We start from the raw sequence: 13,943 nt of genomic DNA on the forward strand, positions 1-13,943 counted from the left end.
CGAAATAATGCCATTTACTGGCAAAATCTATCCTGACCCCTCCGAACGATCGAGGAATGGGTTTGGATTTAAGAATGTGGCCTTCATTAGGGTTTTTAGAGTTTATAAAAATAAAAATAGCCTGCACATGTTAGGTTTAAGAAATTATATTTGACTTGAAGTCGGCATACAGAATCAGGGTAAATTCACGGGCTTTACTGATTCATTCAACCCGCTTAGTTTAAAAAGTAGAGGGAAAATTTCTTAGTAATTCCCTATCTCTTCGACTCAACAGGGCTTGCTTACGTGGGTACAAATGGAGAAGAGTTGACATAAATCATATTTGTTTTATGGATTATTTTAAAAAGTATATAATAAATTTGGTTTGACCTTGGTCAAACTTCAAGCAACATTAATCTGTTTTGAGTTGATTAGTGTATTTTCTTTTTCCAAAATAATCAGGTAGGAAAGTGTCAAGTCTCCACCCCTTAAAAACCCCCACCCTTCCAAGGCCCTGCCTCCAATCCATCCAAAAACCCCTTGATACCTGAAGCTTCCTTTGCCACTATCTCAAACCCAACAAACCATGTCGCTCCAATGCCACCACCATTCTCCTACTTTCCCTTTTTGCTTTAGACCTTGCGCCAACGCTGACAACAACTTCTTAGCACCTCCTCCACCGCCGCCACCGCCGCCTCCGCCACCACAATCCTCAGGTAAAACGAATCTTGCTACGAGTCTCTACCGCACAAATCTAGGCCTTTTTTCCCTTACTTGGTCCCGCTCCTTCCTTGGTCACTCCCTCCATCTCCACCTCCATCCTGCCTCTCACTATTCTCCCTCTTCTCCGCTCTCTCTCCCTGCCTCCCTTTCCTTCTCCACCCTCCACTTTCATCTGCATATCAAACCTTTTATTTTTTGGAAGAAACATGGACATAAGAAACTCAGCAGCGCCACAGTCCCTAATGTTCAAGTCTTCTGGGACTTCTCCAGAGCTAAGTTCAGATCCGGGTCTGAGCCCGACTCTGGATTCTATATTGCTATTGTTGTTGATGGAGAAATGACGCTTCTCGTTGGTGATTCTGCCAAGGAAGCTTATGCCAGAGCTAGAGCTCAAAGGCCCGGGAAAAGCCAATCTCTCGTTTTGAGAAGAGAACACGTACTTGGCAATAAAGTGTACAACACAAAAGCCAGGTTTGGAGGCAGAAACAGGGAAATTTCCATTGAATTTAAGGCCAACGAGGATGGAAAGCTATGTTTTAGCGTTGATAACAATAGGGTATTACAAATAAAGCGACTTAAGTGGAAATTTCGAGGCAACGAACGGATTGAAGTAGATGGCGTCTCAATACAAGTCTCCTGGGACGTGTATAACTGGTTGTTTGATCAAGATTTGGACAATGGGCATGCTGTTTTCATGTTCAAGTTTGAGAACGAAGGCTCTGAAATTCTTGAAGGTGATTATCAGCAAGACGGGGTTGAAGAGGTAGTCGGTCCTTTCAACGAGAAGAATGGGGTCGTCTTGTGGCAGCAAAGTTCATGTAATTTTGGCGTGAATGGAATCGAATGGAAAAAGATGAGGAAAAGCTTCTTGCGAACTGCAAGAAGCTCATCCTCTTCTTCCATTTCGATGTCTTCAGCTTCATCAGCAGGCAGCTCTTCCGTAATGGAGTGGGCAAGCGTGGAGGAGAGCGAGTTAAGTGCTCCTACTGGCTTCTCATTGCTTGTCTATGCGTGGAAAAAGTGAAGGATTTTTCCTTGTCCTGATGCTCTCCTACATTACTTTTAATCTTTTGTTGATAATGTCGCTATTTGATTCCTCACTAACCCCATTTGTTCTTGAACATAGTAGAATAAGAAGATTGTTACAACAGGAGAACAAAATTACAAAGAGAGAGAGATTTATACATAGATAGATCTAATCCTTTCCCCCTTGTGTTCTCGAAAGAGATTAATATGTTTACGTGCTTCTATATGGAAATTATTGCGATTGTTAGTTTTGTTGGAGCCCCTGGTTGTAATCTGTACATGCAGATTCAATGAGCAGAAGCTGTTGTTTCTTAATTTTTCTGTTCATGTTTACTGTTTCGTTCTAATGCTTTCATTTCTGTAATGCATGCCTTTTCTGCTTTTCCCCTTTCCTTGTATATGTCAAGTCTTTGCTGTTATGATTGGAACAGTAATTGTAATGGGAAATCTCCAAGTTTCCATTCTTGGAGAAGGTGCAAGTAAGATGTAGATCTCGTTTTGCTTTAAATGAGCTTCCTTGGGGATGCGTGTAAGAACTAATAACCAATGTTTTTGGATCCTATAACAGCCCAAGCAATCTAACCCTGTCTCGGATCCCTGAAACTGCAAGTTTCTTCATTGGTCCGTAATCTTAAACCTTGAGAGGATTGGTGGAACCACATAAAAAGAAAAAAGAGTAGTCGTACAAGATCGAACGGCACTCGAAGGAGGTTGGAAATGGCCAAATTGTATAGTGTTTGACTGTTTGTCTGACAACATGGCTGTCTTTGTTTGTGGAAACTGGAAAGCCAATCTGGTTCGTTAATTTCAGGCCACAGATTTTCACCTTGAAAGGAGTGTTCTTTTTTCTTTTAAATAAACCAAGACTTTTTTAAATGAGATGAGACTGTGCTAACTTTATGGGGAGGGACTCGGAATTAGGCATAAGTTGAGATCCCAACTTGTATGTATACGCTTTTAACTTAGGCGCGTCGGTAATAAAAAAGTTTTGTTAGGCTGTGACTTGTCTTGTACTTTAGGATTAGGTGTGAATTTGTTTATCCATTGTATAAATATTGCTCTGCTCTGGGTGGTTGAGTTGAAGGGGGAAAAACCTACCCTTTAGTACCCGTTTCCATATTTATCTATTTGGCAAACCCTAAAGATAATAAAACCCCAAGATTTTTTCTCATTTTCTAAAGAAAGAGATGCCAAGTATAGAAGTATTTAATCTAAGCAAATCATTGGGAACATCATAATATTTTAGTAATAAAATATAACCTTGATGCTGTTGTTGGGTTTCTCTTTTTAAAGTTATATTACACTTGCCAACTGTTGGTGGGGTGGGTTCAAATTTCCAACTCAACTCCAAACTGTATTGAAGTACGATCCAAAAAAATGAGACCCATCCTTACAGTGGAATTCCATATATTTGGGGACTATTGAACATAAATTGTTGCTGTGGCGTGTGAGACCCCCGGGTTAAGATCGGAAAACCATGGATCTTGCCTGTTTTGGGGGGTTAAGGTAGCTGGACTTAACTGGCATCCATACATTCCTCTTTTACAAATCATTTAGTCCTAAAAGTAGGAAACAGAATCTAAACAGCACAAAAAAGGGGAAAAAAAAAACCCATTACCTCCCTTTTCTTGCAAGCTTTAATTGGCTTTTGTAAATGACTGGTGAACAACTGAAAGTTAGCTCCAATCATTTGACAAAAACCCCTCAATTGGGATATCACTTACCAAAATGTAGGAATCACGCACAATATTATTATTACTATTATAATTAGGACAAAGTTCAACTTTGTAACTATCAGAAATCAAAGTGTTTCACCCATTCGAATGGATGAATTCATTTGACGTGGATTTTATATTCAATGGCATTGCCAACTGTTCACATGCAATTAGGATAGCCATTGACATCATCGACTTTTATTTTTTTCTTGCTTATGGCGACCAAGTGCAAGTTGAACCATATCCACCATATACCAACCAAACCCACAGTACGTTAGTTGAAAGTTTGAAAGCAATATATAAGATGCCATAATAATAGAAAATTCATTGCCAAACCATAAAGTAAAGATGCAACGTATTTAGGTGCACAACAATGGACAAAGAACATTGCATCATGAACACACTAGTAAAAATGCCATATCATCTTAAAATGAATACATTTTATTGTTATATTATCAGGCTTGGTTGATTGGAGAAATATGGGCTTTTGACGTTGAATCTGCTTGAAGCAGTATGGGCTGTTGGATCAAGATTTTCAAGCCTTAATTGCAGTCTTCATCCAACAAGGAATTTTGAAGGGAAATGGAACCCGGGAAATCGGATGTCAATATTTGGCTGCTTATCGGGATTTCAAATGGGGATACATCTTACAACAACCTCTCAACACTATATTATGAAGCAATGGTTTCTTAACATTTAAATGATTATTTTTTCACTCCATTTGTAAACAAATTTATAAGAATTTAAAGTTTAAGAAAAAATAATAATTTTTTTGGTAAAGATTAAAAAGTCAACATATTATAATTTTGTTCTCCATTTATTACTACTATTTTTTTCCCCATTCGTTTAATCTTTTAAACCCTAATCTTAAAAGCTAAAACCCCATTTCATTGATTCGGGAACCTGAATTCCAAACAGTCAAACTAAAAATGGCTCGCTTCATTCCAACAGCTCAAAGAGCATTTGTCTCTGCTGCTTCGAAAACCCTAACTAATGGCAGCCAATCACGAACCGCATCTGCATATTCACTACTCCAATTTCATCCCTACGCAACCTCCCAAACCCATAAATCGCCTTTCACAGCCAACATCATCAGAATCCTAAGCAACGAGATCGAGTACCAGCACGACTACGCTCCTCCCCATCAGGTAACTATTTATTTCTATCAAAACAATTTGCACCCAAATTTTATTTCATTTCTTTTCTTCACAATTTATATAGCCGGCTACGAGTTTCAATTCATTTACGGTCCAAGACCGACCGGGAGAGAAGTGGATGACAATGAGGGGAAAATACGGAGAATATGAAGAAATTAAAATTGAAGCAACTATGTTTGACGGTTGTGTTTTTGTTCCTAAGCCTGGAGAAGATAGCACTGGGGAGAATGTGGTTCTTCACATTAGCTTGCTTGTTGATATTTCCAAAGGTCAAGGTTATCCTGATATGGAATTTTTGTGCTCAGCTTGGCCTGATCATTTAGAAATCCAGACAGTTTACTTGCTCAATCGCGATAAGACTATTATTAACCCTTACATGGGACGTGATTTGAGGAGGTATGTTATGAGGCACAGCTTGCAAGCTTGTTACAGTTTCTACTTCCTAATGTTAATTGGCAAAGTCAACAGTGATATTTTGTTTTGATGTTTTGTTGTTGTTTCAGGAAAAAGAATAGGAAGCTTCAGAGGACACTTGGTGATTACTTGGAAGAAAGGGGAGTAAATAATGAACTCTGTGTTTTCCTGCACGAGTATATGATGAATAAGGATAGGATTGAATTGATCCAGTGGTTGGGAAATGTCAAATCCATTGTGCAGAAATAGAACGAGGTTTGCTTATAAAAATTTGATCTCTGCTATCTAGTTTTTTTCTGCACGAGGTTCATAAGATTTCTGTTTAGGTTCCCCTATGATTTGTAGCAGCCTATATGAAAAATGAAATACAAATTGATTGACCATATTTTGGCATTGGACTGTTATTCAGAGTTGTAAAGGTAAGTAATCTTACTGGTGCAGGTAAAAATAAGTTTATGAGGATTCTATGCATCCGCCAACTCTCTATTTTAGAGCTTGGATTTGTTGTTAACTATATTTTAGGGTCTCAGAGTAGTGAACAGCCTTTATTTTGGTGTTCTAGCAATCCTTGCCCAGTAATTGTAATTGCATTGCTTCGTTGTGTTCCTCAAGTAATGCATGATATCTGCAAGACTCAATTCTAATGTATGCATATGAAAGGGTTGGTAATTACTGAAAAGACAGTAACTTCAAAATAAAACTAACTGAATTATTGCAAACCTTCACCTTGTAAAGGAAAAAAAAAAGAACAAAATGTATCAATTTCTGCTAGCAGGAAGCTACATTATTTCTTGAGCCATTTGATGGATACAAGCATGTGATTGAGTAACCTTTGGCCTATTTTAGGACCATTAACTAAAAGTGCTGCAATTTCCATCAACTCTCACTTGGTGTTGCAGGGCTTTAAAAGCTTAGAGTTGTTCTGTATTAGGTGCTTTGTTGGTTTAAGACATAATAAACTGCTGATTTCTTCTTTGCTTTCTTGGTTGTAAGGAAATTACACTGGTGATAAGGCCATGTATGCTCCATTTATTCTTTTGATTTATGCAAAGGAGGTGAGTTCAATGTTCATTTCACGGTGGGGATGTTCTATAGGTGTTAAACCGTCAAAATTTGCTCATGAGTTTGCATAGAATTGCGCCGCTGATGATAAATTGGCTTAATGACATGGTTTTTTTCTTCACTTTTTTCTAGTTTCTTACAAAGTAGGCCAAGATCTAAGGAGAATTTGCAAGCTTGAGGATCAAACTCCAATCTTGCTGGTATTTGTCAAAACAGATGAACCATTTGGGTCTCTTTTTTTTTTTTTTTTTTTCATATTAAATGGTGGTGATGAACATGTGTCTCTAAACTCGGGTGGGGCTTTGAGTTGAAAATGATGACATTCAACTCTTTCGAACCACCATTTGTTTAATGTTGTGGAAGTTGAGACGTTGGTACCAGGCATGCCCCAAAGTTGTACAGTGGACCACTAATCTCCTCAGATGTTTGTCTGATTTGCTGTGAACTATTAGTTTCACAACAAAGCTGCTTGCCATCCCGACCTCCCCACCAATCAAAGATTATTTATATGTAATGTCGCTGTATGATTAAAACTGAGCCGTCAGGTTAGCTTGTTTCGACCAATAAAGCAAGAATCAATTTATCCGAATAAAACAAAAAAATATAATAAATGTGTTTGCTTTTTAGCATTTTATTATCATAAAATCAAATCTTTTTTAGATTTTGAGGGATTAGTTAGTGGAGATGACACAGTACGACAAAATCATAGTCGCTGACCTCAAAACAACGTTGTATTAATTTAGTATTTGTCTTGGAAATTTGTGTTACAAAAAACGTGAAGATGAGAAAATGTATTTCAAAAACCGAGTCATTATTGATATATTTTTTGCGGAATCTTTTAATTTTACAAAAATATACTATAAAAAATCCATGAAATTTTAATTTTAGAGCTGGAATAGATTAGTTGGTTAGACTTAAGAACCGGTGGCTTTACCGGATTAAAAAAAAAACGAAAATTGATTAGTGTCGAATTGATTTATAAATCAATGGCCCTAATTAGAAAATACTCAAATTGTGCCCACAACAATATTAAGCAGGTCCCAATTAGAAAAGTCATGGTTGTTAGGAATATGATTACATCTTCTAAATTTAATGTAATTATTGGAAGATTTTCATGTTATAGTATTTATTTTATTATGATTTGAAACTAAAGACTTCCTGAAGTGAATTTCTGGGTAATTATCTGTCAATTGAAACTGGTCTGGGATTCAAAACTTTTTTCGATTCTGGAAGTTGTTCCTAATTGGGAAAATTCGCTCTGAAAAACAAATAGTTCAAACTTGCAAGTATGTTGTAAACAGCAACCAAAAATAGGATTTGCAGAAAATGATTAACAGTTCCAACTAAGGGAAAAAAAAAAGCTAAAAAAACTTCTCTATTATAAAAATATACATGACAATTGCTACAAAAGAAATTACGAGTAAACTAAAATCTTAACTGGAATATATAAATAAATATATATATTCTCTTAAAAATAATACTGAATTAGAGCTTGAGGGATAGATCAACCTTTTGCATCTCTTCCTTCTTAGGCTTCATACTAGCACCAGCAGACCACCAATAATTACTCGTCACTTCATCAGCTGGAGAACCCATCATCATCCTCGTTATGCTAAATTTACCGACATTTGCTCGACCCGATGGTCCTGCTCCTGTTGCATGGTGGTTCTCCATTGATAATTTCCCTATAGCCGGTTGTTGGTCTATAGGAGGCCTAGACCAACTATGGTGCCCATACGCATTTCCGAAACCAGTTGATGAAATATGAGAAGAAGGTTTATGGATCATTGAATGCACCTGAATCCCCAGAGATCTATTATAAGAGCCGTGCAGCGGAAGAGAAGCCAAGCTAGAGTGGTGGTTGTGGTAAAAGTAAGGATGGCCTAAAGCTGTAGCTTGAGGTCCTCCCCATCCCATCCTTTGCCCTCTTTTCACCAAAGTCCTCTCTCTTTTGTGGGCATTTTGGTGGCCTCCAAGAGCTTGTGAACTGTAGAATTTCCTTTGGCAATAGGTGCAGGAGAAAACTCGTTGCTCACCATCTGTAGCTTGAGGAGTTTCTGGTTCTGGTGCTGTACTGTCGGATGAACCTGCTGTGTTGAAGGAATCAATAAGGTTGAGTTCTTTATTGAACCCACCCATATCGTCACACTCACTTGTGGTTAGCTTTAGATCTAGTTGGAGACTGGGTTTTGCTGCTTCTTGTTCTCCATCTTTGATGACTTCATTTGAAGCTTCTGGTATAGAAAGGACACATGAGGTAGTCTCGGAAGCACTAGGCTTTTTACTTAGAGATTCCATAGGAGGAGTGTCTACCACACGCTCAGCTATGTTGTTGGGCAGACGATGAAATGTTTTTGTTGATAACATAATAGAATAAAAATCTTCTTTTTGTTGAAGACAACCGAAATGCTTTTTGTGTGTGCAAATAGTACTATGTAAACAACAGTGTTTTCCCTTTATTTTTTTTTAAAAAAAAAGAGAGAGAGAGAAAAGAATGGTAGATTTCTTTTCCTTTTATCACTCACATGGAAAGCTAACTTTATTTGGAACTCCACAATGTACTTGTTTATATCAGAAAAAAGAAAAAAAAAAAACAATCTAGTTTTGCTTTCATCTGATCGCTACATTATTGCTTTTTTGACTACTTTCTGATCAGTAATCAGTGAACAATATTGTTTTTATCCCAGGGATACACTCTTTTTTTCAGGTTTCCTATCTCCCTGCAACACCATCAGCCTCATGCTGCACTACAGTTCCTTTTTTGTTAAATACTATGCTTTGCTTTGAGACTGTCAAAAGCAATACTTGCCTTGAATTACTATGGTAGACTAAACACGGGTTTTAATAGTGTCGTATTTATTATAGTTATTGCTATATATATACACATTTGAATTCAGGTAAAAAATGGCCAATCATGGGTATCTATCTATGTACTTCAACTCCATCAAACAGAAGCACCAGTTCCCCAGCCAGTTACTTTGAACGTGCATCTTTACACATTTCTTGGATGTTTTGCCCCACTCTTTCTGTTGCTATTATTATCGAAAACAACTCACAAACTCAAAGAGCGTTAATGTGATTTGATTGAATGCTACTTGGGGGCGTTGGTGGGGAAGGGGAATTGCGACCCCTTTATAATAATGTACATGGTTTGAATTTTATATTATCATTTAAAATTTCAAACCATCATCAAATATAAATATACACGTGGGTTGTGAATAAAGTTATTGGAGAGTAGAACACAGTGCGTGAAAGTAAATTAGGGGTCAGGGCCGGTGACAAATGGCCGACAAACAAATGGTGAAGGTGATGGGCCCTCATGGCAAATACTAGGGCCATCTTATTGGTTAAACCATGAAAGAAAAGAAATAGCAAAGGATTGATTAATTGACCCTTGAGATCAGCATAAGTTTACTTAATTATTATGAGAAAGCAAGAGTTATTTTAACCAAACCCCACAAAACAAGCCACATGATTTTATAGTCTAATAAATAAATTCAGTCGTATCTCTTTTTGAGATTTCTTTGTCTGCCTTTCTATAATCTACATTTAAATAAATATCACTTCCACATCATATATCTAAACAGATCTTCAACTACTTTTAAAACACCACATCATACTTCTCCTTCTTCTCCCACTCAAATCCATCACTTTTTATCTGACAAACAAGACAGATAAAAGATGACAAATGCAACAAAATAGGAAGCAAACAATCAATTTATTAGGTTGTTGGTCTTTTAATTTCCAGAAAGCAACTCCATGGATTTAAAGAAAGACATGAAGAATTGAGTTAGGTTCTGGCTTTTTTCTTTTTTTTTTTTATCTTTTAGAGTGTGTGATTGATAGATTCAAATCTCTTCTGATACACTTTGGCTCTTTCACTTTTCTAAAATTGGCTGCTTCTAGTTAACACTTGCTCCAATGAATTTTGTTGAACCACTTCAAACACAGTACGCAATGTATAAACGGAACCCTCCAAAATCCAAACACAACAGCAAAGCAACATAGGTTGTCGGTATTTCCAGAGTTCATGCACCCTTTAACTTCGTGCATTCAAAGGTCAAATCAAATTTCCTAACTTAAATCTATATTTGTTTGTTTCTTGTCATGATTTGCACATTTGTCCAAGTTTCTCTGCCTCTATCGTGACCCCCTTATATCCTGTTTTCCAAAGTCCAAGTCCATGTCTCACCCCCAACTCCACACTGCCCCATGGGTTAAGTGTTAAAAAAATAACTATTACTTATACTAGAAATAGTCTTTATTATATTTTAATTTTCTTGGAATTGTTAAGTTAGATTTTGTTATTAGTTTTATAGTATGTGTAATTTGTGAATTTAATATTTATTTTTATTACTTTTTCAAATTTTAAAATTTCGGCTTTGACTCTAATGATAATTTTAACTAAAATGAAGTGGCTTTTCTTTGAATATTATAAATTGACTCTAATAATATATTTATCCCATAATATTTTTAACTAAAATTTAAAAATTATTAAAAATCACTACATTAGAGTATAAACAGGAATAACCCACCCATTCAAAGGTATAATTTGCATGGGATGGGGCGGGAATATTGAGCCGGATGCATTAGCCCAAGTGTCAAGTACCGAAGAAACACGTGAGGATTCCATTAATTCCACTATTCGAATTTGGACTGGAAGTTCCCTGCAACAGTCAAAGTGGCTTTGTTTCTTTAAGGAATGGAGAAAGAACTAAAAAATGAAGCCAAAACTAATGAAAAATCACGTGCATTGCTCTCCAGAGTTGGCTGATTAGGGCTTGCCTGCATCTTATCGAGCTCCTGCTGCTGCTATAGCCACATATTTAGATTGGGCTAAATCTCATATGTTTTGATTATCATAGAAAACGGGATAAAACGGGATAAGTTCAGTGGGATACTAATGTTTGGTCCAGAGTTACTTCTTTGTGGACTCCTAGACCGGGAACGATGATGTTTGGTCCAATGTGGAAGGTTCAAGGGCTTGGATACATGATGATTAAGGTGAGAATTAGGCGCATTAATTTATATATTTTCCGGACCATTTAGGTCGTGTTGCTATCTTGAAAGGTTATTGGCATCAAAGTCCCGTAACTTCACGAAGAAACACAGATTTATTGTTATTCTATCAATCAAGTTATGAGTAGGCTGTTTTCTCCATGGTACCCTTTTGTCATGTGACCTTCTTACAGAGCAAGGAATCTCAAAGATTTTGCACCCAACATAAATCATCTATTTATATATTTTTATTATACTCTAATCTCTATATATGGACTATATTTTATATGGTTTTTTCAGTGGAAGCTTGGCGTTACCATGCAAAGTGGGAAGGACCATTTAAATATATTTTGACATGAGATTGTGAAATAATGATAAAACAATTTCATTACATTTATCTCTTGGTCTGTCTACCATCCTCCAAAACGTGGACGGATGGATGCTGGTATTCCTGATTTTAGAGGTGGTTGCCTACATGGCATCCGAGTATCTATTTCAGAACATGTTTCGATACTTGCATTAAAACTAGTTTTGACTTAAATATGAACAGATGTTATTCTGGGTAGTTAATATGAGCATAACCGCATAAGATATGCACTAAAACAAAGCCAAAACTAACTTCGATTTTAGTCCTACATTTATAAATGATGAATGGCAGAAAGGAATAAAGCTGAGTTTCAGTCCATCAGTTGTGTGGGGAAAAAGAAAGGGGAGGGTTGGTAGGAAAATGAGGCAAGTGCAGTTAACCAAAACAGAAACAGAAAGGTGTTCATTGTTTGTTAAAAAGCTTTTCTGGTATGCGCTGCCCACGGTATCAGTACTATATTATTTCAATAATCACTGATTAGTGGAACAGCCGTTGTCCGGTAGTCTTTGGAAGCATTCTTATGATCTTTTAATCTGGATTAAGTTTAAGCTTTGATCCTTTTTTATTATCTCCATGTGAATGAATTTCATTTCAATTTGGATGAAAAGGAAGATTATGTTGTGTTCTCTTTTGTGTAGTGATCTCCACTAAAATGGCACAGTGGCCATTCATGCAAAAATTCTAGCTTTTGATCATAGTATGCAATATCTCAAATCTCATTGATTCACTTCTCTCCCACTAAACTAGAAAATTAAAATGAAAGTCCCTAAAAAGTATACAAAACTAAAAAAAAAGGTAAGCAAAGATAGATTATTAGAATAAGATTAATAAACTAAAGGATTAATCAGAAAAAGTTGAAAGTATAACAGCCTTATACATATGGCTGAGGCACGAGACGATCACTTTATTTGGTCACAAAGCAAAGCATGGTCTCGCGTCGCGCGTGTCTGTCTCAAACCATTGTGTTCCCCTTCCCCAACATACCCCCTCAACTTGGAATTTTTATTTTTCTTTTGTTTTGAAAATACAACAAATTGTATTATATTATAGGGCTCCCATAAAATGGAAAAATTTTCATTTGACTCCTTTATAATTTATAAAATTTTAAATTAGTAATGATAAAGTTACACTTTATCTCTCAAAATGATAAAATTTGATTTAATCCTCTAAAAATTATAAATATATAAGCTATTAAAATGATAGAATTGTATAAAAATATATAATTTAATTCACCCAAAAAATTCTAACTTCACCCTTGTCCCTAAATCATATTTCTCAATCCATCACAACAAATCTATATTCCAAACCTAATATTCATTATAAATAATTCAACAAAAGAAAACTTACTATAGATTTAATCCCTACCAAGAAGCCCCCCTTTTTTTTTTTACCATATCAGCCTTCTTTTCAGTCTCATCTACATTCAAACAAATATTTTTCCAAAGACACTATAACAAAGTTTACTTCCAAAATCATCTGTATTTATATCCCTTTTCACATAAATATAAACCATAAATATTCATTATTTCTTGTATTCTAATGTTCTTTTAGGAATTTTTCTCTTATATTTACTGATGGTAGATTTAGAATAAGTAAACAACGTAAGAAAGCAAATTTCATTATTTAATGACTTATTAATGATATATATATATATATATATATATATGAGAACTAAACGTTAAATTTTATAATCACTTATTATTTACAATTACTCTTATTTGCAATTGTGGAGTCGTGGGTTATTTTTTTAAAAATATTGGTATTAGATTCTGTACTTTACGTAAGTTGTGGGTTTAGTATATATATTTTATTTGATCATTTTCAGTCTTTTTACTTTTAAAATTTGAAAATTTTAGTCCTAACTAGATGATAACTATTAAATTCATTAAGTTAAGTTCATTGTTTTAAAATTTGATGTGCCAAATATATTATCACATGTGTAATGTTATGCCTGTTTGTTAAGGACTATTGTTTGCATTAAGACTTAAATTTTGAAATTAAAAAATATAATCACTAAGAATGAATGATCCAATTGGTGAACGTAGACTAAACCTATAACTTTATGCATAATACAAGACTAATGATATAATTTAACCAAATGTATTTAATTGTTACCATTGGGTCAAGACAAAATTTTAATATTTGAAAAGTGCAAGGCTTAAAATTGATCAAATTGAAGTACATATACTAAATCCACAAATTACATAAATACAGGGTTTAATAGCAGAATTTGACCATTGTTTTTTTGTAAAGGAGAAGTTAGGTCGAATAGATTTTCATGTACTCAACACAAATGTTAAATGAATGTGGAGGGTTTCTTTATAAAAAATTAATAATAATATTCTTATTCTAATTAAAAATTAGGAAGAGGATATGAAATTAAAACAAAATCAACAAAATTTCAAAAAATAATTAATTTCAGAGAAAATTCAGCTTTCACAGTTAATTACCATAATTTAGTTTCCATATTATATTCTTTACTCTCACTTTCACAAATTTAGA

At 35.2% G+C, this 13,943-nt stretch overlaps 3 protein-coding genes across 6 annotated transcripts; 2 read left to right on the top strand and 1 right to left on the bottom strand.

Moving 5' to 3' along the window:
* The first annotated feature begins 456 nt into the window (after positions 1-456).
* Positions 457-2,043, top strand: LOC105769732 (hypothetical protein). Its single transcript, XM_012590560.2, has one exon. It carries the CDS (start codon positions 566-568, stop codon positions 1,724-1,726), a length of 1,161 nt encoding a protein of 386 aa, XP_012446014.1. The 5' UTR covers positions 457-565; the 3' UTR covers positions 1,727-2,043.
* Positions 2,044-4,274: 2,231 nt separating this feature from the next.
* LOC105769733 (hypothetical protein) lies at positions 4,275-6,687 on the top strand. Of its 4 annotated transcripts, XR_001126073.2 has the most exons (5): positions 4,275-4,591; positions 4,665-4,996; positions 5,104-5,269; positions 6,008-6,069; positions 6,209-6,687. XR_001126073.2 is itself a non-coding variant. In XM_012590564.2 (4 exons), exons 1-3 carry the CDS (start codon positions 4,373-4,375, stop codon positions 5,261-5,263), a joined length of 711 nt encoding a protein of 236 aa, XP_012446018.2. In that variant the 5' UTR covers positions 4,275-4,372; the 3' UTR covers positions 5,264-5,269; positions 6,209-6,687. The 4 variants fall into 4 exon arrangements, 3 of the variants coding, with proteins under 3 accessions (XP_012446018.2, XP_052486774.1, XP_012446015.2); XM_012590564.2 differs by lacking the exon at positions 6,008-6,069; XM_052630814.1 differs by lacking the exons at positions 6,008-6,069; positions 6,209-6,687 and adding an exon at positions 5,456-5,638.
* Positions 6,688-7,425: 738 nt separating this feature from the next.
* LOC105765878 (zinc finger protein 3) lies at positions 7,426-8,607 on the bottom strand. Its single transcript, XM_012585143.2, has one exon. The coding sequence runs from the start codon at positions 8,441-8,443 to the stop codon at positions 7,562-7,564; it is 882 nt and encodes a 293-aa protein (XP_012440597.1). The 5' UTR covers positions 8,444-8,607; the 3' UTR covers positions 7,426-7,561.
* Positions 8,608-13,943: the final 5,336 nt, after the last annotated feature.

The sequence above is a fragment of the Gossypium raimondii genome, chromosome 5 (genome assembly GCF_025698545.1).
Source record: "Gossypium raimondii isolate GPD5lz chromosome 5, ASM2569854v1, whole genome shotgun sequence".
Lineage (NCBI taxonomy): Eukaryota > Viridiplantae > Streptophyta > Magnoliopsida > Malvales > Malvaceae > Gossypium > Gossypium raimondii.